The 26,949-nt window shown below is 48.3% G+C and overlaps 2 protein-coding genes across 3 annotated transcripts in view; both read left to right on the top strand.

Annotated features, from left to right (window-relative positions):
• LOC144935815 (arf-GAP with SH3 domain, ANK repeat and PH domain-containing protein 2-like) overlaps positions 1 to 26,949 on the top strand; it is a 102,585-nt gene that overhangs the window by 15,467 nt on the left and 60,169 nt on the right. The window lies entirely within an intron of this gene.
• On the top strand, positions 766 to 6,258 carry LOC144935816 (uncharacterized). Its single transcript, XM_078862592.1, has 2 exons — positions 766 to 2,069; positions 5,887 to 6,258. Exons 1-2 carry the CDS (start codon positions 771 to 773, stop codon positions 5,899 to 5,901), a joined length of 1,314 nt encoding a protein of 437 aa, XP_078718718.1. The 5' UTR covers positions 766 to 770; the 3' UTR covers positions 5,902 to 6,258.

Here is a 26,949-nt window from a genome sequence, read left to right on the forward strand (position 1 = left end):
ATGTGCTTGAGCCGATAAAGCATGGTGGTGTGCACCACCTCTCTTACCATGCGAGCTCCGCTGACGCATTTTAAGGTGGAATCAAATTAAATAGCAAACCCGCATTTTGTCTTGCGAACGGGCGGTGGACTATTCCCCAATGAGCTTCATCCACGTCGCTCCGAGCTGCTCGGTGACACACAGACACGTGGCCACCACCTCTGTGCACTCTCCCAGCAGGCCCATTGTCGTTGCATGGCACCGTACATATGTAGTGACATAAGAAGGGAGGGGCTGCTGGGGGCTCTGGGTTCCCAGGTGGGTCCAGACGCTAAGCCTCTGGGCGCCAGGCGTTGAGTTCCCAGGGGGTCCAGACGCTTAATCCCCTTGGCGCCGCCAAAGGGGGGGGCTGTGTGTGCTCTGTGGGATATCTGGGGGCGCACACGGCCCCACCCCTCGTTGTACCAGGCATAAAAGGAGAGCTCCCTGGACGATCGGGGCCCAGTTGTAACTCAAGACCCAAGACCCACGACCAGCCATCTGAAGACCCGGGGATGCTGTGAGAGCCAGCGCTGGGACTCTGGAACTCCCGACTCTACGACCTTGTGAGGGCGAGTTCCGGAGCGTAGCCAGAGTAGAGTATCTAGGCTGTGTAGCTAGGCTGTGTACCTAGGCTGTAACAGAGTATCAGGACTGTTGGACTGTTGGACTGTTGGAGTGTTGTATTGTAATAAAGAAGTTACCTCTACAAGTGTCTCCGGAACCTGTTACATTTGGTGTCAGAAGTGGCAATGGAGACAAGAAGTAAGCCACGTACCTTCAGTCCTGACGGCGATGTTGAGGAGCAAGCGGCGACGGGGCAGCCAACTCGGGCCGACAGCGACGCTGCACCGCCGGCTCAGCAGTCGTCCACCATACCTGCCGATCTTCCTCCAGCGTCGGGAGCAGCAATGGAGGAAACGCTGCTTCGCCTCACCGAGCTGCTCCACGCCACCGTCTCCATCCTGGACGACATGCGTCGCTCACAGGCGGAGACAGCAGGGAGAGAGGAGGCGCAGCGGCCGCACCATCCCGCCGGCTCCCACACAAAGATGGCGGCCGTTCCCGCCGCAAATACATCCGGGTGTGTCGTCACTTCTGCGGGGGGAGCAGTGGCCGCTGGGAGCGACGTCACTTCCGGGCCCAGCGTGGGCCAACCCGATGACGCCGCGTCATCAGCGCTGCGTCCCTCACCGCCGGGTGACAGCGCTGCGAACGCGAAGCCAGCTTCAGCCGGGTTGCCAGGCAACGAAAGCTTGGCTCACGTCCAGCAACGCCTGCCGGCACTCAAGGCATTTTCTTCAGAGGGGGGTGAGTGGGCAGCGTTCGAACGCCGGTTCGTCTCTCTTATAGAGACGTCCGGCTGGTCGGAGTATGAAGCGCTCCAAGGCCTCCCGGCCATGCTCGACGACGACTCCCTCGCAGCACTCCTTACTGTGCCACGCGCAAAACGTGCCACGCTCACGGATGCCCTTCATCAGATGCGGCTGATTTATGGACCCCCATCCGAAGCACGTCACCGCTTCGATGCGAGGAGGAAGAAGGCCTCCGAGTCGGTGATGGGGTACCGCAGCGCGCTGCTGGCCATGGCAAAGGTTGCCTACCCTCGCATGGATGAAGACGCTGTGGAGTCACTCGTGCTGCAGAAGCTCATGAGCTTGGCCCGCCAGCTTCGAGTTGCCATGCCGACAGCCGACGACGACGACGACTTCACGTCGCTACGTGCTGCCAGGTGCATCCAAGCACACCTACATTGCGATGAGGACACGACCATCGCCGCCTGCGCAGGCCCACCTGATGCACAAGCCTATGACGTGCATTCGGGGCCTCATCAGGCCTTCGCAGCAACAGAAAATCGCGGATCGTCCAACTGGCGATCCCAGCGAGATCACCACCAGCGGGACCGGCCAACCTCGCGCCAGGACGGAGCGTCCATCGTCTGCCACAACTGTGGCCTTCGGGGCCATGTGGCGTCCGGCTGCCGGGTCCCCCGACGCCGGACTTCAGGACCTCCGGCGCCTCGGCCACCACCGTATCCTCGGCATACCCAGGCGAGTCACGACACCTCGCACTCTCGGCCCCCACTTACAACAAGCACGCACCCTCACACCACACAGGGGGGTCATGCTTCTGAGGAGGGGGATTCGGGCCCATCATTGAACAACCGGGCGCTCGGACCGGGTCAATGGTCCGAGTTGGCCCATAGGGTCGTTGCCGCTGCGGCAGGGTCCTCTGCCGTAGTGGGTTCCATCGAGGGCGTTGATGTTCGTATGTTGATCGATACGGGTGCGTCGGCGACCATCATTTCAGACATAATTTATAACATTTTGCCCGATATATGCCGTCCCTTGCAGCCAGTTGATGTGCCATGCTATGCCGCAAATGGGGGTTCGTTGGGCATCACCGGACGGATCAATGCTCAGATCCGCATTGCTGACGTCCAATTAGTTGGGCCCATTTTGGTCTCATCAACCCTCGCCGTTCCGTGCCTCCTCGGAACAGATTTCTTGGGGAAGATGCCCATTAAAATTCTCATTAACAAAGGGTGTATTGAGCTCCCCTCCGGCCGACGCATGGCCTTCCTACCCACACCCACTCGGTTGCACTCCGCATCTACGACGGTGCAGGCGTTGGCGGCGTGCACAATTCACATTCCTCCTGGCTCTCAGATGTTAGTTCCCCTCCGGTTTCGTAAACCCCTTGATTACGACGCGTTCATGGGGGGTGCTGTGATCGGGCCTTCGCGTTCAGCTGAGCGGGTGTCGGACCTCGTGTGTGCACAAACGCTCGTGCGAAGCGACCACGACCCCTTTATCCAGGTCCTTAACGCGGGATTGGAAACGGCCGTTATCTGTCAGGGAATGGTGCTTGCTCACGCGACGCCAGCCCCGCCAGAAGATGTGATCGTGGGTCACGTAGGGGGCGAGTTCTCTTCCGTTGCCAAGCCAGGTCCTGACACAGGATGGCTCGACGCGCTTTGCTCCACTTCTGCCGATTTGTCACCATTACAACATGCTAAATTACGCACGCTGCTGAGCGATTTCGCCGACGTTTTCAGTCAAAGCAAATTCGACATTGGCTGCACTAAATTGCTAAGCCACCACATCGACACGGGTGATGCCGCTCCAATTCGTCAAAACCCATTCCGGTTGAGCCCGGCCGAAAAGGAACATGTACGGGTGGCCGTCAACGATATGTTGGCGGCCGATGTCATTGCGCCATCAAATAGCCCATGGGGGGCGCCGATCGTTCTTGTTAAGAAGCACGACGGGAGCCTCCGCTTTTGTGTTGACTTCAGGAAACTTAATAAGATTTCGGTGGCCGACGCCTACCCGCTTCCCAGGATGGACGAGTCGCTCGATGCCTTAGCAGGTGCGCATTACTTCTCCACCTTGGATCTCCTCTCGGGGTTTTGGCAGCTACCCCTTGATGACGCATCCAAACCAAAGACGGCCTTTCGCACGCCGCAGGGACTGTTCCAATTCAACAGACTTCCCATGGGTCTTCACTCGGCCCCGGCGACGTTCCAGCGCCTGATGGAGCTGGTCCTCGCTGGGCTCCAGTGGGATTCTTGCCTAATCTACCTCGACGATGTAATCGTGTTCAGCAAAACTTTTGATGAACACCTCACGCGATTGAAGGCAGTTTTCCTTAAAATGCGAGCGGCTAACCTCAAATTCAAACCGCAAAAATGCCACCTCATGAGGGATTCGGTTCGTTATTTGGGCCATATTGTCAGCCGCTCGGGAATTGCCACGGACCCCGAAAAGACAAATTGCGTGCGCTCATGGCCAACTCCTACCTCTGTTGGGGAGGTGCGGAGTTTTATCGGCTTCGCCTCATATTATCGACGATTTGTTGCGGGATTCGCATCTATTGCGAAGCCCCTCCACGCATTAACGGCCAAAGGGGTCAAATTCCGATGGGGAGAGTTAGAACAGGCATCATTCAATGCCGTCCGAAAAGCACTGGTCGATGCTCCTACCCTGTCTTATCCAGATTTTACCACTCCGTTCATTCTGGATACAGACGCCAGCAACACCGGAATTGGAGGGGTGCTGTCGCAAATTGTCAATGGAGTGGAGCGCGTCGTCGCCTATGGCAGCAGGGTGCTGTCGCCCGCGGAGCAACGTTACTGCGTGACGCGCCGCGAATTGCTTGCTATCGTTTTTTTCATAAAGCAGTACAGGCCATACGTGTATGGCAGGCATTTCACAGTACGCTCCGACCACGCGGCGCTACAATACGCCTTGCGAGTGGACCAACCATCTGGACAGCTCTCGCGTTGGCTCGAGATCCTCCAGGACTTTGCGTTCACTGTCATTTACCGCAAGGGGATTCAACACGGGAACGCCGACGGGTTGTCGCGACTGCCGAACAATGGGCGCTGTGCTTGTTTTTTGGGTGCGGGGCGTTGTAGGCAGCCTGACGGGGTACCGCCCCCATCCCTTGCGGCCGCGGCCGGGGATGGGGTCGGGGACCACGGGGCTCCCTCCACGCAAGTTCCGCAGGACGCATTGCTGGGCCTCGGGTTGGACGACTGGGGACGTCTTCAGATGGAAGACGTCTCCCTCCTCAAATTGAGACGCCGCGCTAGGGATGCCGAGGGTCACAGGGGGCAGGGGGGCCCCGTATCATATGTCATCCGGGAAGGCGTCCTCATGCATTGGGATGGGGGGTCCCAATCCCACACATTGGTGGTGCCCACCTCCCTGCGGGGGCGACTTGTGTGGGAAACCCACAGTCGCCTCTTGCACTTGGGTGTTCAGAAAACACTAGCTAAAATCCAATTGGAATTTTTCTGGCCGGGCATGGCAAACGATGTGGCTGACCTTGTGCAAGGTTGCACAGAATGTGCACGGCGGAAACCACCTGCTAGGCCGTCCTGCCCGCCGCTCCAATCCATTAAAGTTTCCCGGGTCAATGAGATCGTCGCATTGGATATTTTGGGTCCGTTTCCCGCTACTCCTCGGGGTAATAAGTACCTTTTGGTTGGGGTCGAATATTTTACCCGATGGGCCATGGCCTGGCCACTCCCCAACCAGTCTGCAGCAGCCATTACAGAGGCCTTTTTCCAGGGCTACGTCCTGGACAAGGGTGCTCCCGAACGCCTGCTGACCGACCAAGGGAAAAATTTCTCTTCCACCCTGTTGCGGGATGTGTGCAACCTGCTAGGGACACACAAAATTCGCACCTCGCCATATCACCCCCAGACTGACGGTATGGTCGAGCGATTACATAGGACACTTACCTCCATGCTAAGCCACCAGGTGTCTGAGTCACAGACTGATTGGGATCTCCACATACCTGGTGTCTTGGCCGCCTATAGAATGGCGCCCCATGCTGCCACGGGGTACTCGCCATTCTATCTAATGTATGGTAGGGAGGTTTGCCCCCCAATCGACGTACAATTGCACATTAAACAGCCCGCACCTAAGGCTAAGATTGCCGACCACATCCGTGCTAATGTGCGTCGTCTCGTAGATGCCCGGGAGGCTGCTCAAAATAACTCAGAAGCCCGTCAGCTTGCCAACGAGCGGTTGCGGAATCTCCGCACATCCCGCCACGTTTGGGTAGAAGGGGACCGCGCCTGGCTCCACTGCCCGCAGGTACCATTGGCTACTTCCTCAAAACTGCTTAAGCCTTGGAGAGGGCCGGTTGTTATTATTCGCGTTCTCCGCCCGCAGTGTGTCAGGATCCAGCATGGCAAGCGACGTTGGTTCGTGCACCCGTCACGTCTAAAACCTTACATTCAACCCTACACACCTCCTTCACATCTCCGGGGCCGAGAGCGCGACATGTCTGACGAGTCGCGCCGCGATGATGCTGCTTCTAACTCTCGGGCAGGTCCCGCTGCCCCGCCCTCAGGTGCCTTGGGAATGAAATCCGCCACGGCCGACCCAGCGGGAACAAGCTTGCCCGCGGGATCAGCGACCCAGGACACAAGCGCAACAGCGGGTCGTCGGTCCCCTCCTGCCTCCGTCGCGACCGATGGACCTGCCACTCGGACTCGCTCAAAACTCAAACGATTTTCATGACCCCCGCCCACGAACTCTCGTCCCAACGCGACGCCACTCACTTTTCCATCATGTATAGTGGGCGATTGGGGCGTGCGTTCATCCTGCATATATGTGTTTATACAGTGTTGTTCTGCATCGGTGACCACAGGAGGGGGAGAGGCGCTTTCTTCTCATTTTTTTTTCTTGATTTGTCACACACTCATTCTGATGGTTAACAAATAATTTCTTGTACAATTGTTTTTTTTTTTGACAGCCGGGTCGGCTGGAGGCTACGTAGAGGGGGGTAATGTAGTGACATAAGAAGGGAGGGGCTGCTGGGGGCTCTGGGTTCCCAGGTGGGTCCAGACGCTAAGCCTCTGGGCGCCAGGCGTTGAGTTCCCAGGGGGTCCAGACGCTTAATCCCCTTGGCGCCGCCAAAGGGGGGGGCTGTGTGTGCTCTGTGGGATATCTGGGGGCGCACACGGCCCCACCCCTCGTTGTACCAGGCATAAAAGGAGAGCTCCCTGGACGATCGGGGCCCAGTTGTAACTCAAGACCCAAGACCCACGACCAGCCATCTGAAGACCCGGGGATGCTGTGAGAGCCAGCGCTGGGACTCTGGAACTCCCGACTCTACGACCTTGTGAGGGCGAGTTCCGGAGCGTAGCCAGAGTAGAGTATCTAGGCTGTGTAGCTAGGCTGTGTACCTAGGCTGTAACAGAGTATCAGGACTGTTGGACTGTTGGACTGTTGGAGTGTTGTATTGTAATAAAGAAGTTACCTCTACAAGTGTCTCCGGAACCTGTTACACATACAAGACTGGCGTGATGGAGAGTTTTAGTTGCGGTTGTGGTGAGTGCTTGGGTCGGGGAGGGTTTCGGGGTTACATAGTTAGACGAGGGTTATATTTACTTACGCTTTGTGGTGAGGGTTAAGTACGTGAAGTGTAAATGTTCGGGTGAGGTTGGGTCAGGTGTCGAGTTAGAACCGTAGTAGTTGTGACTCAAGTTTAAATCTAATGCCGAGGCTTAACTTAAGCCATGTTATCAATGCATCGTTTTTATCGAGAAAAAAATATTCATGCACTCACAATACGTGCTCCGAGTCATACTTTCGTTATTTATATCGTGTGTCTAATTGGTTCACATCAACCCTGCAGCTACCAGAGATGCCACTTTCACCGCAACGGAAAAACGATCATTTACCCTTGAATCAAAAAGCCGTCCAAAATAATGACAATTCCGCAAAACCTTAGGGGGATTTAATCCTTACATGTTACATGCCTGTTAATGTGAAGGTTCAAGGGTTAGGCTTGGGGTTGCCCGCCGTTCGGGTGACACCGAGCCTCGCTCCACATCTCAGAGTCACGGACATTTATGTGTCTGTGAAAAATGGTGTGCGTTTATAAATTGCATTAGTATTAGAATAGGTTTTTTTCCCTTTTTTCTGGCAACAAAAAAACACCTTTAACAAGGAATCATGTCTGCATTAACCACAATGCTTGTGGTCAGAATGCAAACAAAAACACACTCTGATAATGTATGCATTGTCCTTGAAACGGATTGGTCCACACCAGAGACAGCTTTCTTTTGAGCCTCGTCTCAAACGGTGTTAGACCAGAGGACGCCAAAAGGCGTACAGCTCAAAGATAATGCACTATCAGAGTAATGAGAGCTCGGGGTGAGCATCTACATCATGTGACCTCCGTTGCCAGTACCAAAATATGAGAATATGGTTTTCCCCTTTTTTCTGGCAACAAAAAAACACCTTTTACAAAGAATCATGTCTACATTAACCACAATACTTGTGGTCAGAATGCAAACAAAAAACATACTCTGATCAGCAATGCATTGTCAGAGTATGTGTTTTTTTGTTGCCAGAAAAAAGGGGAAAAAACCTATTCTCATATTTTGCTACTGGCAAAGGAGGTCCCATGATGTTGCATTAGTATTATTAGGTTCCTTATAGCCACAGCCACCTTTGCTATTCGTAGAATAAATATACACATCAAAATAAAAATAAATCTGAAAAAGAAAGCTTCGCTTAGAACATGATGGATGCAGCAATCAAAGGCAGTGTACTGGAAAAGCCTGTTAAAACGTATATTAATAGCCCTGATGCTGATATAAAACTGGCTCTGGTCGACTTGAACAGAACTCACGTCACATAGTGATTGCTGCATCCTGCCTGGGGGATATAGAGGGCATTTTTTGTTGTTGCTTTGGTTGGTTGTTTTATGCGCCTCAGTGGCAAGATGTTAATGACCTCTTCTAGTATACGCGTGTTTGTAGGTTCGATCCTCACCCTGACTCCTGTATATTTGGAGTTTGCATGTTCTCTCTCCCCGTGCTCATGTGGATTTTTCTCCACGTCCTCTGGTTTTTCTCCTCCATGTTTAGAATCAACGTGCGTTTAGAGCATTTTCCTGCTATACATTTCCACGATGATGATAAGCCATTGTATTGAGCTACCGTTTTGGCCAGGTAATGTCTAGAAAAGAGCTATATAGCTTAGTGGGCCTTACCTGGTAAAACAAAAGTTTAGTTTTTAAATTATTTTGCGGGGAGGAACGTGCTTTGTCGTGGGTGCTGTCTGGCCGTGAGCCAAGCGTGGTAGCCACGCTGGTCACCGCACCCAGGCCCGTGCACGCACGACCATCTGCCTGTGTGCCTGTGGCTCCCTGGCAGCCTCTTTTACTGCATTGTAATTGTAGTCGCTGTGCACACGTTGTGGCTTGCAAGAGAATGGATGCTGTACCCGTCGATGGACAGGATGGAGCAGTGGTTGGTGTTTGAGCGAGTGCGCGAGCACCTCTGCGACTTTGAAATTGATCCGCAAAGTCAGCCACAGTTATGTCATTTTACTTGTTTGGGATTGATTTTTAGTTATTTATCACAGTTATTCTGCTGAGTATGTTTCTAATGATAGAAGTAATGGAATTTATCCTGGAAAGCCTTACCAAATCTTAAGACCCTTTCATCAGCTGTGCCCTGCATTTGAGATATTTCGCCAAATCCTTTTTTGTTTTTTTGCATGTGGGAATATTACCCTTTGTACAGAAACAGTGGGCATATTTATTTTATAGAGAGAGGCAGTTGGTCATAGACAGATGAAATAAGTAATATTTTTAAAAACTTTTTTAAAAACACGCTTTAATGAAATGTACCGTACTAGTAATGGCAGAACTCCACGACTCCAGGATATGGCCCCGAGGCTTGCCATAACGTAAGGGACCGTGGCCATTTACAGCCAACGTCAGTTTATCGTGGATAATTAGAGCCAAGCCGAAACATAACATATCAAAAATATATTTTTTAAATATATGTTTTTTTCTTATGATAGAATATAGTATTGTCATCAGTATGACATAAGTATACCAAGTTTGTAAAGTGTGATCATAACACCCACACAGCACTGCTGTTGACATCAGAATCTCTATTTATCCTGGAGGAATCCGATGAGCTATAAATCTATTTTTGCACATATGTCCAGTGGGGCTGAGTCAGAAATGTACAACAATAAACAACACAAAAACCACGATCCGAGTGCAAAGTAGAGAAAAGGTAAGCAAGTCACCAAAGATAAATACAAATAAAGTAGTATATACTTAAATTTCGATTTAAAGCTTTCGTGACTGCAGGGATTCATCTTCTTGGTTCTTTCGGTAAAGTCACGTAGAAGGGAAGTAATAAAATAATAAAAATAAAACATAATAAAACAATTCTCACGACGTTTCGGCCACAACGCAAGCAGCCATCCTCAGGCGAAGAATGAAACACCCCAAGCTTGGAGCGTATATTTAAGCTGGGTTAGAGGGGGGGGAGGTGGGAAGAAGAGCGCCTAAACAAAATAATTTGCTTATCAAGAGGAATTCAGCATATGGAAAATGCGTAGGAGGTGGGCGGGGGGGGTTCCAAATCAATACTATGCCCGTGCATTATGCAGGATTAGCAGCATCAAAGGGGGGGGGGGAAGGGGGGGAGCATTAACAAAGGAAAGGAATGTTAATAGTATGTAGCTGTAGTTACTAAACAACCACGTAAAAAACTACAGTATAAACTGCATGACAAACTAAAGTATAAACTACATAGCATCATCAGTAAACTTACTATACTCTACAATAAGCTGAGTTACTAACAGTAAGTAATACATGAAAAATTCTACGTTGTAAAAAATTATATAATATGCTTCCATCTAAACTTTATTCTCTTACATCACACGCGTCTATACCGTACTATATACTTCCATAGGCAAAACCAACATTAAATTACATACTGTATTGCTATAAACCACCCTATACCTTATACATTTTTAATATAACACTATGTATTATGGGTAGAATAATACATAGTGTTATATTAAAAATGTATAAGGTATAGGGTGGTTTATAGCAATACAGTATGTAATTTAATGTTGGTTTTGCCTATGGAAGTATATAGTACGGTATAGACGCGTGTGATGTAAGAGAATAAAGTTTAGATGGAAGCATATTATATAATTTTTTACAACGTAGAATTTTTCATGTATTACTTACTGTTAGTAACTCAGCTTATTGTAGAGTATAGTAAGTTTACTGATGATGCTATGTAGTTTATACTTTAGTTTGTCATGCAGTTTATACTGTAGTTTTTTACGTGGTTGTTTAGTAACTACAGCTACATACTATTAACATTCCTTTCCTTTGTTAATGCTCCCCCCCTTCCCCCCCCCCCCTTTGATGCTGCTAATCCTGCATAATGCACGGGCATAGTATTGATTTGGAACCCCCCCCGCCCACCTCCTACGCATTTTCCATATGCTGAATTCCTCTTGATATGCAAATTATTTTGTTTAGGCGCTCTTCTTCCCACCTCCCCCCCCTCTAACCCAGCTTAAATATACGCTCCAAGCTTGGGGTGTTTCATTCTTCGCCTGAGGATGGCTGCTTGCGTTGTGGCCGAAACGTCGTGAGAATTGTTTTATTATGTTTTATTTTTATTATTTTATTACTTCCCTTCTACGTGACTTTACCGAAAGAACCAAGAAGATAGTATATACTTGAAAGTACAAATTGCATAAAAATGTAATAAGCATTGCTCACATGCCACCACTGATACGCACAGCATGCACAGAGAATGTGGGGGGGGGGGTCTGCCTACAAAATAAAACGCCCCCACATTTGAATCTATAATTCGTATTTAAAAAAGTACGCCAGTAACGATTAATTCCCCCCCCAGTAATTAAATTAATTGTCACCCCAGTCGGGGGCTGATGTGGCTGTCATGCCGATTAAAAATGTTTCTGGTAATTTTTCAGCATTGGGATGTTTGGCCAATACCAGTTGCATTGTATGTGTTTTTGTAGTTATGGGGCAGGAAACCGAAGAGCCCGGAGAGGAAACCCCTGTAGAACAGGGGGAGAACATCCAAAATCCACACAGAAAGACGCCCCGAGTCAAGAATCAAACTCAGGACCTTTTTCTGTGAGGTGCGAGTGTTACCACTGCGCCGAACCTGAATTGTCACGAATCAGCGTCGCTGTTTTATTGAAAACTAAAAAAGTTTGCCTTGCATTTACTTCATCTCGCTGTGGTGGCGAGATGTTAACTACCTCGCCTGGCACGCAGGAGGGCGTGGGTTCCATCCCAACCCTTGGCAATGCATGTATATTTGGAGTTTGCATGTTCTCCCTGTGGTCGCGTGGATTTTTCTCTGGGTCCTCCAGTTTCTTCCTCCAAATTTTGAATAAAAATGCATTTAAAGCATTTGGCTGCTGTAAATTTCCGCATGATAAGCCATTTCGTTGAGCTATCATTTGTGGCCAGGTTACTTCTGAAAAAGAGCTATGAAGCTCAGTGGGCCTGACCTGGTAAAATAAGAAATAGTTGATGAAATATTTAGAGTTTTGTACTCGGCATAATTGTAACATTAGCTTATCATCTGCTTGTAATTTTCATTAATCAGACATAATCTGGTCTCGTTTGGGAGGGCCTTTATCCAGCGCCCATCACCGTTTCTCACGATCTTTGCAGCGTAATAATCCACGGAGCAGCTGCACGCGACATGATTTCGTCGTTCCACCTCCCGCGCCTGGTGGACATCTCCTTGGGTGTGTTCCCACCTTTGGCTGCCACTCTGTCATTAGTGTCAACGTCGCGGCCATCATCACGTCTGGCAGCGCGTTTTGCTCAAGGACACATACTTTTCTTAACAGTCACCGTTTCTCCCAAGTCGCGTAAATCTATCCATTCCTATTTTCGTCTCTCTGTGTAATTCCAAGCGTGCAGTCTTCCATACTTGACTCAGCGTTTTGCAGTTTTTTTACATTTTCTTTGTCAGTGTTTTTTGTTTCCGTAAAATATATCTTGGCAGGTGATACAAAGCTAATTTTACACTTTCGGCACATTCATATGTTACTGATGATGGTAATCGATTGTTATAATTGTGACAAAGTCACTGCAATAGTTACCAATTGAAATGACGTACGATGGAAAAGAACTCCTGGAAATGTGTACTTAATTCAAAAGGTTGCAACATGGGCTCAAAATGGACATGAGCAAGACAAACATCAGTTAGAACAAATTCACCGAGCAATTGAATGTATCTGACGGAGGGACACGTTGCCAAAACACATTCGCGTATGTATACCGAGAGCAGTTATTGAAGGTGTACTGGTAGCTTGGCTACATACGGTGTGAAAGAAGTTCAGCATACACACGTGAACATTAGGAAATAAAGAGGTTGACAAAAGCTGCTTGGGGTGCTTTTGTAAAATGTAACTTAATCTTAAAAGGCAACAGTCGATATAATATAAACGAATCAAATAATTTAGATTCCCCTGCATAGGCAATTTATTGCACTTATCGTGAACTCACTGTTGGTATTATGTCACTGACACATGGATACATTTGGGTACCCAAAATATACGATTCACATTCGGCCCAAAAATGTCATCTCCTGCCCCCGCGTGTTTTATGGGCTGCTGAGCATGCACAATAGTCTCGTTTTGCCTCTAAATATCCAATGCTCCACTTATATCTGAAGTGGAAGCCCCCTTTGACAGCTTGGTGGTAAATTCTGTTTGCAGACAGTGATGGGGTAGGGCAGGCTGGGGCGTAAAGGAGTGAGCAGCACAGTGGCAGTAGTGGTGGTGGTGGTTGATGGTAAGGTGGTGGTGGGGAAATTGATCGCTGCCTTGCTGTTCCACGCTCCCACATTCACTGTGCATCCCCCCCCCCCCCTTGGGAGCGTTCGTGCGTCGTGTTTGACACCGAGAAAGTCTGTGGAATGGTCCGCGCGGAATGAATGTACCGAAGAGAGCTCGACAAAAGATAAATATACAGCAATTGTGATGCTTTCTGGTTATTTTATGCAATGTTAATTGTCCCGCGTTCATGAATGGCTATTTTTCTTGCCAAAGCACCAAGCAATTCAACAGCATTTGGTTAACATGCCCACACCCTGCTGATAAGGTTCGGAGAAGGCGAAACCAGTACACAGTTTGACCGCATGCGCAAATGCTACTTGAACATTTTGATCTAAAAAGCCTTTTGGCTGATGGGACAGAAATTGAAATCTTGTGTTTGTATAGCGAGACACATTTCTGTATGTTGATTTGTTTATTTATGATATTTTATCACAGACAATTCCCCAAGACAGCGCGTGGTGTTTTATGCATAATGTGCGACGCTTGGCACGTGGTTCAAACCCCATTTATCTACCGCACAGTACGAACAGGCGGCACGTGACACACGAGGCGAACGCAGTTCTGCACGGTGACTGGCGTGTGCTGCGAAATGCAGAGACACATCACTGAACCAGTAGGTACGGGTGGCGCATGCCTGCCTGCCTCAAGCGTTGCGTATGGCATTGTCTACTGCACAGCTTGAGTGAGCGACACTTGTATGTACTGCACACGGGGGGTGCCAGAGCTTAGGCAGTGCCCCCCACCCTGAATTATGAGAATATTTATTTATACTGGAGGAATCCGATGAGTGATAAAGCTCTTTTTCACAGATGTCCAGGAGGGGTGGGTCACAAACGTTACTAGGGGCGGGTCAAAAAGGTTAAAAGTCTCTTTTTTTTATTATAAATAGAGAAATATAAATAGCGAATATTTCCAGGTTAGAGACATTGTTGACTGTTGATGGATATTAGTGAGGCTTGGGAAGGACACGTTGCTGGAAGGGACGCTTGACCGGTGATTGAGACTTGCTTATGATGGAGTGGCAGCCGAGAACGGGCCAGAGGTGGAGGGAATACATCTGCTCGTGTGCAGGCACGAGATGGATTGTTACATGGCCGGAACCATAAGAGATAGAGACTGTATTGGGAAGGCCTTCATGCATAAGTGGACTGCTCAAGGTGGATAAAGATAAATCTGTCCTGTATGAATAAAAATCTAAATTTACAAAGTGCCCTTAAACAATTGTTCACATGGCGTATCACTGCATCAGTTAATTTCATTTAAAAACATCATTATTCGTGGATAGACAACGAATGTATTGAATCTTACGTGATAATTGATTATAGTTTAAACAAATCATATGCAAATGTTATGTTAGTATGGCATTTTAGCTAGAGTGAGAAACAACTTTACAAGCAAGACCGGGAATGATGATAAGCGATTACACGATATTGTGTGAACGAGGAAACAGAACCTAGCTTTGAATTTAATTGCATCTCCAAATCGTGGCAATTCCATCAAATCGTAATAGGGGGAGAGAGAGAGAGAATAGTTGCTTGCCTACCAATTAGTCTCCAATCTATTACTCTGTAATTAGCATCCAGGAATGTGGTCTGTAACACACTACTCCAACTCCCCGACTCCTCATTCATACTCCGCTACCACGAAGTCTCAGTACGTACGGCAATGACAACACGGTATGGAGTACACGTACGCAGACTTAATGAGTGCGGTTTAACGTCGACACTATAGGAACAACATCACCCAGGCAGGCATGTATACTTGGTCAGCCCCGCTCCATTCATGTAAGTTTTCACTCCTGCACGAGACCTATTTAACAAATCAATGCAGAGCTCATTTCCAGTCACGAGTCCTACTGGCTACCATCTCAACAGTCAAACCTGTGAACACGCTTTTTCACTCGTATATTATTTTACTTTTATAACACATTCCTGCGGAGGGAGCTGGTAGGAACGTTGGGTTGCTCGGTCAATGGCCAGGGTCAACGGCGGCTTGGTGTATTCCACAAATATGGCCGACTGTGAGGGCGGGCACAAGCCGGCGTGAGTAGGTTAAACGTTGAGTTTTATAAGGGCACCACGGGGTGACCAGCCCCTCCCCACCCAGCCCCACCCCTCCCACCCCCCACCCAGCACCACCCTCCCACCCAGCCCTTCTCCACCCTCCCCTCCCCACCCAGCCCCTCCCCACCCTCCCCTCTCCACCCAGCCCCACCCCTCCCATTTTTGGATGCACGACGGACGGACATAATCCCCTGTGGGCTGGTGTAACCAGGTGGTTCCTACCAGTATTATTTACACCACACTTGGATTTGTCCATAAAAGCGCGTTTGATGGGTACCCATCCACGAAGCTTAACTGGGTGTCAAGGAGAACGCCTCCCTAATCACCTACACGGTGGCACGAATTACGATGTTGCACGCTTGCAAACATCTTGAACCACCGGCTCCACTAAGAACTTGGGTTGGCAGGTTGTGTGTGTGTGTGTTGCCTGGTGTCCTTGGGACACTTGAGCCTCTACGATGCAGAATATAATCTTCAGTGTTTTCTAGTCTCTTGATCTCAACCCTCCCATTCCCTTGCTTATATAGCCAGATCGCCTTCATTATGAATAACAACAAAGATAAAAAGACAATATCTGGTTCATACCTCTGTCTATCCACTTAAAAGTTTGCGGTATTTTTTGTTCACATCACCCAGTGGCCCCACAGCCTTCTGGTAGTGTGTACATTTCAGCAACATCGATTCCATTAAAGCAAACCCGAGACCAGTTTCAACACTCATTGTCATTGTCCCACCAATCGCATCAGGTTGAGTTGAATCAAGGCTGGTGAACTGTCAGCTGCTACAGGCAAGGACCGTCTCTTTTAAGATATTGGTTCAATTCTAGATTTGAAGCTTTCGTGACTGCAAGGATTCATACTCTTAGGTTTTTTTCGGTAAAGTCACGTAGGAAAAAATAAGTAAATAATAAAAGAAAAACAAAATGTGAAATTTTTTATTATTACTTTATTATTTACTTATTTTTCCTGCGTGACTTTACCGAAAAAACCTAAGAGTACAGTGATACCTCGGTTCACGAACTTAATTCGTGAACCGAATTGGTCGTGAACCGAGGCACATTTTCCCATAGGGTTCAATGTAAATCCGGTTAATCCGTTCTGACCTTTTTTTTTGGTTTTTGTAGCACAAAAATATGAAACAAATTACAATACACATTAGTACTGTACAGTATAGTAATGTATAAAGAGAGAACACTAACCTTGCTTGAGATGACTTCAGTAAGCACTCAAACGGGTGAACTGTACAATACAGTAAGTACAGTATTGTACAGTACAGTAGTACAGTACAGTACTGTATGTGCTAAAAAGCACACCAAAAAGCAAAAAGTCACTGAAAGTGTCTTCACAGTACTCACAGTACTTCTTTCTGTGTCTCTTCTCTCCACGATCTTCCTACAGGAAGTCACGACCACGTGACAGCCTGGAAATAGCATTAAAATGGCCGCGGCTCCTGTTCGTGAACCGAAGCGGAGTTCGTGAACCGGAGCAGATTTTATGAACTTTTCTGTTCGTGAACCGAGTTGTTCGTGAACAGAAGCGTTCGTGAACCGAGGTATCACTGTATATTGGTTCAAGTTGAAATAAATACGTTGTACGAAGTATATTTATCAAAGTTCTAAAATTAAGATTATATTTATCTATTTCATTACTTATGTTCACCACAGCGCTGCTCATGACTTGTATTACTTTGTTATGAATGGCTCACGTGTTCACTACCATTTTCCTGTCTTTTTTTTTGCTTTGGTGGCTGTGCAGCACTGCTCTCACGATTGGAGGCCCCTCTTGCTCCTTGAATCCAACACCCCCCCCACCCCACATTTTACCTTCCCATTATTTTGTTCTCCCCATTTAAACGCATCTCTGATTAGCATGGTTGGCTACGTGCAGCAGAGGTCGCAACCCGGTACCCGATACCTGTACCCAGAGGTGGGACAAAGTCATTGTTATGCAAGTCCAAGTCGAGTCGCAAGTCATCAAATTCATGACTCGAGTCTGACTCGAGTCCAAGTCACATGACTCGAGTCCACATCTCATAGGTGGGACAAAGTCATTGTTATGCAAGTCCAAGTCGAGTCGCAAGTCATCAAATTCATGACTCGAGTCTGACTCGAGTCCAAGTCACATGACTCGAGTCCACATCTCATAGGTGGGACAAAGTCATTGTTATGCAAGTCCAAGTCGAGTCGCAAGTCATCAAATTCATGACTCGAGTCTGACTCGAGTCCAAGTCACATGACTCGAGTCCACACCTCTGCCTGTACCCTACCCGATACCCGGCTACCCGTTCCCGGCCGGGTACGGGTACGGGTACCCGTTTGCGACCCTGGTGCGGCCGGGTACGGGTAGGCCGTGAGTCACTGGTGAGTAACTGTTTGTCACTCATTTCCCAACGTCTTGTCTCTTCTCACAATTCAAGTTCCTAGAATCAACCCACCCGCGCCTGCAACATGGCTTCATCCCTGAGGTCGCAATCAGGTACCCGATACCCGTACCCTACCCGTACCCGGCCGGGTACGGGTAGGGTACGGGTACGGCCGGGTACGGTTACCCGTTTGCGACCCTGGTGCGGCCGGGTACGGGTATGGGTAAGGAATCAAAACCCGTTTGAGACCTCTGACGTGCGGTGCGAAATAAATTCAACATACATACGGCCCTGCAGCCACCTATAGCAACAAGCCTATGACCAAAGCGCCCAGAATGCACCCATATTGTCAGCCCTCGGAAGCTAAGCAGGTGGAGCCTGGATAGTGCCTGGATGAGCAATCACCATGGTTGCCTGCGATTTACCAGGAATTGTACTTTTAACCTCGCAATTAAAAGCCCTGTTTTTTCCTATGAGCTCGGATAAATCATGGCTCGGGGAATAAGGTAGGATACATATATTCTGATATGTAATTAACATAATGGTTCCATGAAAATCGGTACCATTGAAATAAAGCAACATTTATATTTCTGTTTCTTACAAAAAAAACAACAACGTGCAAGCACATGTGTATTTATGTCTGGCCAACAAACATTTAGACGCGACTTTCGACAGCATAGACAGAGTCGGGTCATTGGAGCTGAAACTGCACTCGGAAATACCCAGAATGCATTATTTATGTTGTTGTTTCGCTGAAGAATTTAAAAGAAGGCTGAATCGTGCAGGAACCCAACGCTGCTTTTAAAGCGCATGAACACTCGCCAGGCAGTTCACAAACGGTGCACGCAACACCGCGCGTTATTATTTAGAGTGCGTGGGATTATAGCGGCTTCTATAAGCGGTGCATGCATTAGTGGCGCGCACATGCGCTCCAAACCGTATATCAGCCGCGTTGTCGCATTCAGAAAATACGCCCCGGCATATGCTGCACTTAACATCCAGTAGTATTCTGTGTGCGGTGAGAGTACGTGCGTAAAAATGTCCGTGTGTACACGGTATGGCGTGTACATTTCTTATTTATCGCATGCATACAAGTTGGCGTACCGTATTACACCGCGCGTTTGCATTACATGGGACAGGAGAATTGATTTTAGTTGGGTTTGCCAACATGATTTTTTTCGTGGCTGCCAAAATGTCTTGGATTACTGCACCTAGGAGGTCTAGCAGCGATGGCTCTTATTGGCATTGTGATTCAAGTACAGTACGTGTGGCGGGGCCAATTGAGCTCAAGTTTATCTGAATGTCACTTTGTAAGCACTTTTTTTTTACCACTTACACATTTCTTTAAATATAAACCTTCATTGTGAACTTTGGAACCACTCGACTGAAATTTAGCATTTACGTTAACTATGCGTCATCGTGTAGTATTTAGGACAACGCTTACAAATACACGAGTCCTATTTGTCAATTTTTTTATGAAATAACATTTTAGTTCGGTAGCCTTTGAGCTTTCGAGAGCAATGTTGCCCGACATAATTTGTGAAAACAACTGGTCCACACATGGCTGATTAAACAGTCGCGAATGAAAACATTGGTCCAGAAAGTACATTAGCTGATGGACAAAAATTATATATTTATATGAAAAGACAGGCACTTGTCGGTTTATTAGTATAACTTGTCATAGTTACATAGCCAAACTTATCAACATGTATGGCGGCCAATGAGGGCTCCATCAACGCAAGTATTCTCCCCGAGTTTCACCGAGTCTCGGAATCTCATCGAGTTTCTGGATCTCGCCGAGTCGCACCAAATCTCTGAGCCTCACTGCGTCTCACCGAGTCTCTCGCTGTGCCTCACTGCTGCATCTGCTGCGAGCAGAGCCCACGTTGATTGAGTGGGGTGGAACCACGAGAAAAAAACACACTCGGAGAAAAAGCACTCAGGAGCCGTAGGAATGCATGGAATTTGAAAAATGTGTTCCCTTGGAAGAAGCTCGAATGTGCAGGGAAAGAGGCGCAGAATGTACGAGGAGCAGCGCGCGTGATGCAACAGAAATGCGTACGCAGTGAGATATCACATTGCACGTGGCAGGGTGGTGTGTGCTGGCAAGCCACTTGCGTGCGGCAGGGTGGTGTGTGTGTCAGAGATGCACACCATGTGGGTGAGCCAGTACAAGCCGTACATAACAGGGTGGCTTGTGCGATGGTGGCACGCGACATGTGGAGGGGTGGCGCTGTTAGGAGATGCATGCTGCACGTGGCAGGGTGGCTGTGTATAGTCTGCAGGTAGCTGTCGTGTAGCGGTTAGCGCGCTGTGCTACGAACCCGGGGACCCCACATCGATTCCCGCTCACAGCCGACACCAGTGATGATTATCTGAACTGTTCTTGGGCCCCTTCTAGGTCTAATCAGCCTCAAATGAGAACCTGGTGCTGCGTGGTTCTGGCCACCCACTTCCTCGTGTGCTGTACCGGCCTTCATAGATGCTCGCTAATAGCACTTGCTGGCCCAACACTCAGTTAAGACTCTACGAGGGATTGTTTATATTGTTGTGAGCAAGATGCATGTGGCAGGGTCGTGAAGTGTCTCAGACGTTCACGGCTCCCCTGTGGCAGGGTGAATATTGCACAAGCAGCAAACTGCACGTGGCAGGGTGCTGGTGGTGTGACACAAAGGCACGCTGACTGTGGCAGGGTAGTGGTGTGTCACTTAAGGCACACTACACGTGCCAGGTGTGGTGGCATGTCACAGCGGTACACCGCGGGTGGCAGTGTGGTTGTGGTTGTGCCACAGCACGTGGCAGTGGTGGTGTCACTGGATGGGAGCTGTGCGAGCCATGCATCACGGCGTGCTCCTCCTGGCTGTGCCCAACTCTGAACTCTCAGGCGCTCAGCATGGCTCCTGTCATCGCCTCCACCCCCCCTCCTCCTCCTCAAAGCCCCGGCACTAAACAAACGCGGCATCAATAGAAGTGCTCTGTTGGCATCAGTATTTTCTCCGTCATTGGCATTTTTTTTTACGCAGACAAACCAAGTTTATCGAACTGACGTCGCGCCAAATCTGATCTGTATTAATGCGTTTATAGAGCTCGCACTCGTGAACAGGATAAAGATTTTGACAAGTGATGGGAAGGGATGATGAAGCAGTTGAGTATTGTTTTTCTGAAGACGATGGTGTGATCGGGCACACATCGGAAGTTCACATGGAAACGGTGTTTTGCAAACAATGTTTTTAGCTTTCAGCGCACTGTGAAGTCATATGAAGCCATTTAAAGTGCAGTCACCTTTGAAATAACTTGAAGTGATCTCGCTCGTAAGAAAATAACTTATGTAGGGGGACACATTGACCTTCACGTCCAACCTTTGTAAACCTCTTTTCTGCCAACTTATAGTTTCCTGGGCTGTGTCATCTTTTCAAACTGACCGCTGAGACGCATGTTTGTGATGCCGTTGGGATCTCGTCTGTCAGCTGTCAGATGAAGATCACAGCTGTATGGCGTGTATTATGTGCTCCAAATTTAAACTTGCATCTCTGCTATGAAGAAGGACCATTACTAAACACGGATCTTATTTCGGTTACAATGCGATTGAATGATTTTGACGATTCAGGGTCACGATTTTCTTTAAGAATCACTTAGCTGCCTGTATTTGCTGGATAAGTCATGTAAATCCTTTACATAAAAAATATACAAATCAAAAACCTAAAATTCTACATATTTGTGATATGATGCCTGTATTGTATTGGTGATGGAAGTCAAGTGTATTATCAGTTGGTTCCTTTACATAACCATGGATTATTCAACTGGGGTCTTTAAATGTATTTTTGGCTTCCTGCATGAGCGTATCATGAGCTGATGGGCCATGTGACATCACGGGTCACGTGTACAGACGTTATGACTTCACACGATATAACATCTGCACAAGTTACCACCGATGCGTATCTCTTGTCTCCAGCTCGCTCATTCTCTCTCTTTTTTTTATCTGGCCATCGCCTCACTCATCTGTATCTCTTTGTCAAGGCGAGCCATATCTCTCAGCAGGCCATAGCTCGGCGAACAGCTCCAATGTGGCCTGCGGGACCGCCAGTGCAACACCATCTTGTACAGAATTGCCTTGTCATGCATTTCCTGTGTCATGTATTTGCGCTCGCTCGCCGCTGTCCCCACGCCAGCTTGGACTGCTCTCCCCACTAGCTAATTGATCCTCGCCCGCTTGTGGCTAGCACCGAGAGCTTGACCGATTACTTTTTTTACATTTCACTACCTCAATGCAATTCGCACTAAACTTTGAGGCTGAAACCCGCACGGCCTCTCGGAAACGCCAGGCGATGGGTGATTTTCCCCGTTAAAGAAAGCGCCCCATTAATGATCTTTGTGCATTTTTTGTTCGGCCGTGGCTCCCTGGGGAAATGATCCAATTGCGCCGGTCACGGAAAGCCCCGACGACACTGACCGTGGAGTGGGCGGGTGGGGATGGGTGTGGTGCTCGAGCAACGCCCCGTGTGTGTGTGTGTTTCTCTCTCGTTGCCATGTTTATGGGCAAAAACCGGTCAGTCCTCTTGCAGATGAATGCCTGTTTGAGTAAGTTTAGTCCCGGGGGTTGTTTGGCCATACTTCGCCAAGCTGAATTTCGATTTAAAGCTTTCGTGACTGCAGGGATTCATCTTCTTGGTTCTTTCGGTAAAGTCACGTAGAAGGAAAATAATAAAAATCAAACATTATAAAATAATTCTCACGACGTTTCGGCCACAACGCAAGCAGCCGTCTTCAGGTGGAGAACAGGTCTGTCGAGAAGGCCAAGCTGGTTGTGCGGTTTGTGAAGGGCCTCGTGCTGGTAAAGATGTCTTTCTGCCGTTGGTGTTAGCTGTGGAACTCAGGTCGCTGGGTTCATAGCGCAGTATGCTGGCATCGGCACTGACATTTCACCCCGGGACTTGTACTAAAGTGATATTCATCTCGACAGCGTGAGCTCATTATGCCAAACCTAATCACAGTCCACCATATACTTGTATATATTTTTTATTTTCCCCGCATGAGTGTATTGCAATTGTGCTTTTGGCATCTTGTCAAGAAACTGAATCAATTCTATTTGGAACTCGCATAGCAGTTGCATCATCCTCTATGAGAGAATGGCCTTGGAAAATTACGTCACGGAATTACTTATGAAGTTACTTTAATGGATCTCTTTATCAGCAATAGGGTCAGACTTTTAATATCGATAGAGATAGTTAATCGCTTGTTAGTCTAACATGGAAAAAAAATCTCGTATATATGGAATTCAGCCAATTTCAATGAAACCAAATTTCATATCTCAGGCTTGTTCATGCAATCATTGGTGACTTAGCTGAGACCACCATCTCACTCCACTTAAGAACTCACTCTAATCCTTGGTGGCCTAAACCTGGATTTGAACCCAGGGGCTAAGTTTGCTGTCTCAGTACTCTGACCCCTGAGCCTCCTGGACATCTATCTACTTATTAAATCCAAATCTTATGCTTATAAAACCTAGTAATAGGTTTTTACCCTTTCAACTGGTACAAAAACCTATTACTATATTTTTTCATAATGTAAATGCTTATAAAACGTGTTAAGAATATCCCAGAGTCCAATGCTACCTACCAGTGTGGGATCCCATCGGGGACACGGTTAGGCGTGGCGATAGTGGGTGGTTTTAAAGCTCTGTGGTCCACAACCGCCAGCGGGATATTGTATTTGACACAGGCGTGGCTATTTACAGTTTAAGTGTTCAGTGGCGGTAGGAGGTTTTAACGTTTTGGCTCTTCGGAATGGCGCCCTGGTCCAGTGCAGCGAGTGTGGAGTTCCAGGAGACACGGCGAGGCGTGGCTGTGTGGGGGGTCGCCGTGTTCCGCAGCGGTGGTGACGGCGGCGGCGGCGGTGGCGGCATCCGCACTGTCGTGCGGTGTTTAGGGAGAGGGGCCGGCCGGTTAGGAAACTGCTCGTCTTCTGGCTTCCTGTTGTTTGCTCGTGGGAAGGAAGTGGCCCGTCCTGCCTTAAATGCCCCCCGCCCCCAGAGCAAGGCAGAGAGACACGGCTGCGTGCAGTTAGAACCCCGCGTGTTCGCTCACACTTTGCGCTCGCATCAAAAAGGGGGGGCACGGTGGTGAAATGTTAACTACCTCGCGTGGTACACAAGAGGTCGTGGGTTTGACCTCCACCCTGACGCCTGCTGCTGTATATTTGGAGTGTGCAACTTCTTCCTATGGTCATGTGGAGTTTTCTCCAGGTCCTCCAGTTTTTCCTTCCACATTTATAAATAGTAATTGGCTGCTATAAATTTCCACATGAGCTATCATTTGTGGCCAGGTCGCTCCTGAAAAAGAGCCACAGAGCTCAGTGGGCCTGACCTGGTAAAATAAAAATAGGTTCAGTTTGAAGTTTCAAAATATTTATTATTAATAACTCACTGCTTGTCGTTAATTTTTTTTAAGTCAAAGCTGTTAGAAGAGAATGTGCTTTCTGGTGCTAGACTTCTCCATTTTGAGCCCTCGTTTTACATTAACATTAAGGGTGTGAGGACATTACCTTGCTAACCTTAGGTACAGACCATAGGCACACAACTGGCCTTTGCGGAGTCTATGGGTTCACTTGGAGTGAAAGCGTTAGGGAAAGTAAACTGCAGTGGCAGGCCTTGTGTTTTACACCTGAGCCTTCAGTGCTATCCTCCCGCAATTAAACCGTCTTCGAATAACCGCACCATGACACTAGGGCTATAGGCTATTGTCATTCGACGTAACCACCCCATATTCACAGTGACGGTAACCTTTATCGAGTGTAGTTAAGTGATTTAACACGAGGCTCAACACCTATGAGAGTTACAATGCACTAATTGCAGAGACGTGAATACATGGTGACTGAAACCATCAAGGATGTACCACTATTACGCAGTATGACAGGATGCTGCATCACAAATAGACATCGCATTGCCCAAATCAATGTCATTGCCAGAGAAACCAGATCAAACTCACAACAACCAGTCACATTTACTCATACGACCACCAAGCAAGCAAAAATGCCGTGAAACACCAATAACACAATCAGGATTCAATAGGCTTCCCCACAGATTCCAGCCAAGCTGCTGGTCCTAAACGCACGTGCCACCACGCGCACTCAAAGGCACAGCCAGGCCACTGAATCTGAATGTCATTCACACCAGCAGCAACGATCTAAAGCAAGCAATAATACATAGCTAGTAACAGGCCCGGCGCCAGGATGAAGTCTATCTTGTCTATCGATCTCCTCCGAGTTTAAATAAATCTTAGATGACTAAATTTGCACACGAACGACGCATTCGCGCAAGCACCCGATGCTCCGTTTAGAAGTTTTATCTTATATTATTATATTATTCACCATAGAAAGATCGATGAAGTTGTGCGCTTACCAACGTAATCGAACGTCTGTCCCTGCGACATGTTGATAGTGATAGCGTATGTGGGGAGAATGGGAAATTGTCGTCGTCGTTGCAAAACAAATGGCAAAGTCGTGTCGGTGGCGGCCAAGACGATGCAGATCGATTCCAACGTAATCGAACGTCTGTCCGCGCCTCCTGCATGAAAACGACGGGAAGTGCAGCGTTCCTCACAGATAAAGTTAGGCGTTTATTCTTAGATGATGATGATGCTACGTTACGTGCTAGCTAGTTTTAATTCAGTTATCTAACTGGCCCTCCGAAGACGCCACGCGAAAAATGCTAATGTAGGCGGCTAGGCCAGCTAGAAGGCTCCGGCGTGTCAAAGAATACGCCCAACATGGCAAACTCGAAATCTGATTGGCTCAAGAATATGCCAATAAACAACATCGTCCCCATTTGCTTCAACAGCAGAGGGGATTCACTCGAAATTCTGAAGGCCTCAGGGTAGATGTTTCACCCGGAGACGGCACAGGTGGAAAATCTGATTGGGTAAAAGCTCTCATTTATATGAGTTGCACTGGAAGCAACGCAACTGAGGGAGAGAGTAGCAATGAAATGACGTTAATAGACTGATGGGAACGAGCTTTGTAAAATACATATAGCATTAATGAAAATATATATCTCCATATATATAAAAGGGAAATTTGTGAATGTGTGTCTGTTCGAAATGACTTCCCGACATGCAACAAACTTGAAATTTGGCATGTGGGTAGTTTCCAGACGGTACACCATGCAAAAAGTATAAAAATAGACTTTTGTATTTTTTTGGGGGTGGCGCAATAATGGATATATTTTGCACGTCAAGTGAACTGTGACGTCACATCTGTGATGTCACCCGCATGCGGAAGCGTCACGCATCCCCCCCCCCCAACCCTCCGCGAGTAAAGTGCCATACAAATGTGTTGCAGGTCTAAGGCGTTCTTCGCGCAGCATTGCTTTATTATTTGAGTCGTTTACTGCCGTACGCACCCTGAAAGTTGTGTGTGTCTGCAGCAAGCGCGTGTATGTGTACCTATGGACGCGCGCGCGTGTGTGTGGGGGGAGCGGTAGTGTCGTGGTTAGCGCGCTGCGCTACAAACCCGGCGACTCGAGTTCGATTCCCGCTCACGGCCACCACCAGTGACGATTATTTGAACCGGTCCTGGGCCTCTGCTAGGTCGACTCGGCCTCAAACGAGTAATTGGTGTGGTGTGTGAACATCGCCACTGGGGAGACAAAGGTGGCCGGTCGTGGTGAATCCAAGTCCCGGGCGAAGCCGGGTAGTAAAGCTAGTTAAATTATAAAAATAAAATGTTCTGATTCTGAAAATGTCTAGGCCAGCAGAGAAGGCCTTGCTGGTCCCTGACGGCCCGCCTCTGCGTGACCCAGAGGTCGCAAACAGGTTTTGATTCCTTACCCGTACCCGGCCGCACCAGGGTCGCAAACAGGTACCCGTACCCGGCCGTACCCTACCCATACGGGTACGGTACGGGTATCGGGTACCCGATTGCGACCTCTGGGATAAAGCCATGTTGCAGGCGCGGGTGGGTTGATTCTAGGAATTTGACTTGTGAGAAGAGACAAGACGTTGGGAAATGAGTGACAAACGGTTACTCACCAGTGACTCACGGCCTACCCGTACCCGGCCGCACCTGGGTCGCAAACGGGTACCCGTACCCGGCCGGGTACGGGTAGCCGGGTATCGGGTAGGGTACGGGTATCGGGTACCCGGTTGCGACCTCTGGCGTGACCCCTACAGCCACTTGTTCACTGCAGCGTTCATAAACAGATTGATTCTTTAATTTAAAAAATCATGGCCCTGATTCGTAATAATTCATTGAATCTCCGGGAGTGAACTGATTTCAGCCGGAGTATTTTACAACACAGCGAAAAAGAAAGGGAAACATCTTTAGCTTTG

This window comes from Lampetra fluviatilis, chromosome 14 (genome assembly GCF_964198595.1).
Source record: "Lampetra fluviatilis chromosome 14, kcLamFluv1.1, whole genome shotgun sequence".
Taxonomy (NCBI): domain Eukaryota; kingdom Metazoa; phylum Chordata; class Hyperoartia; order Petromyzontiformes; family Petromyzontidae; genus Lampetra; species Lampetra fluviatilis.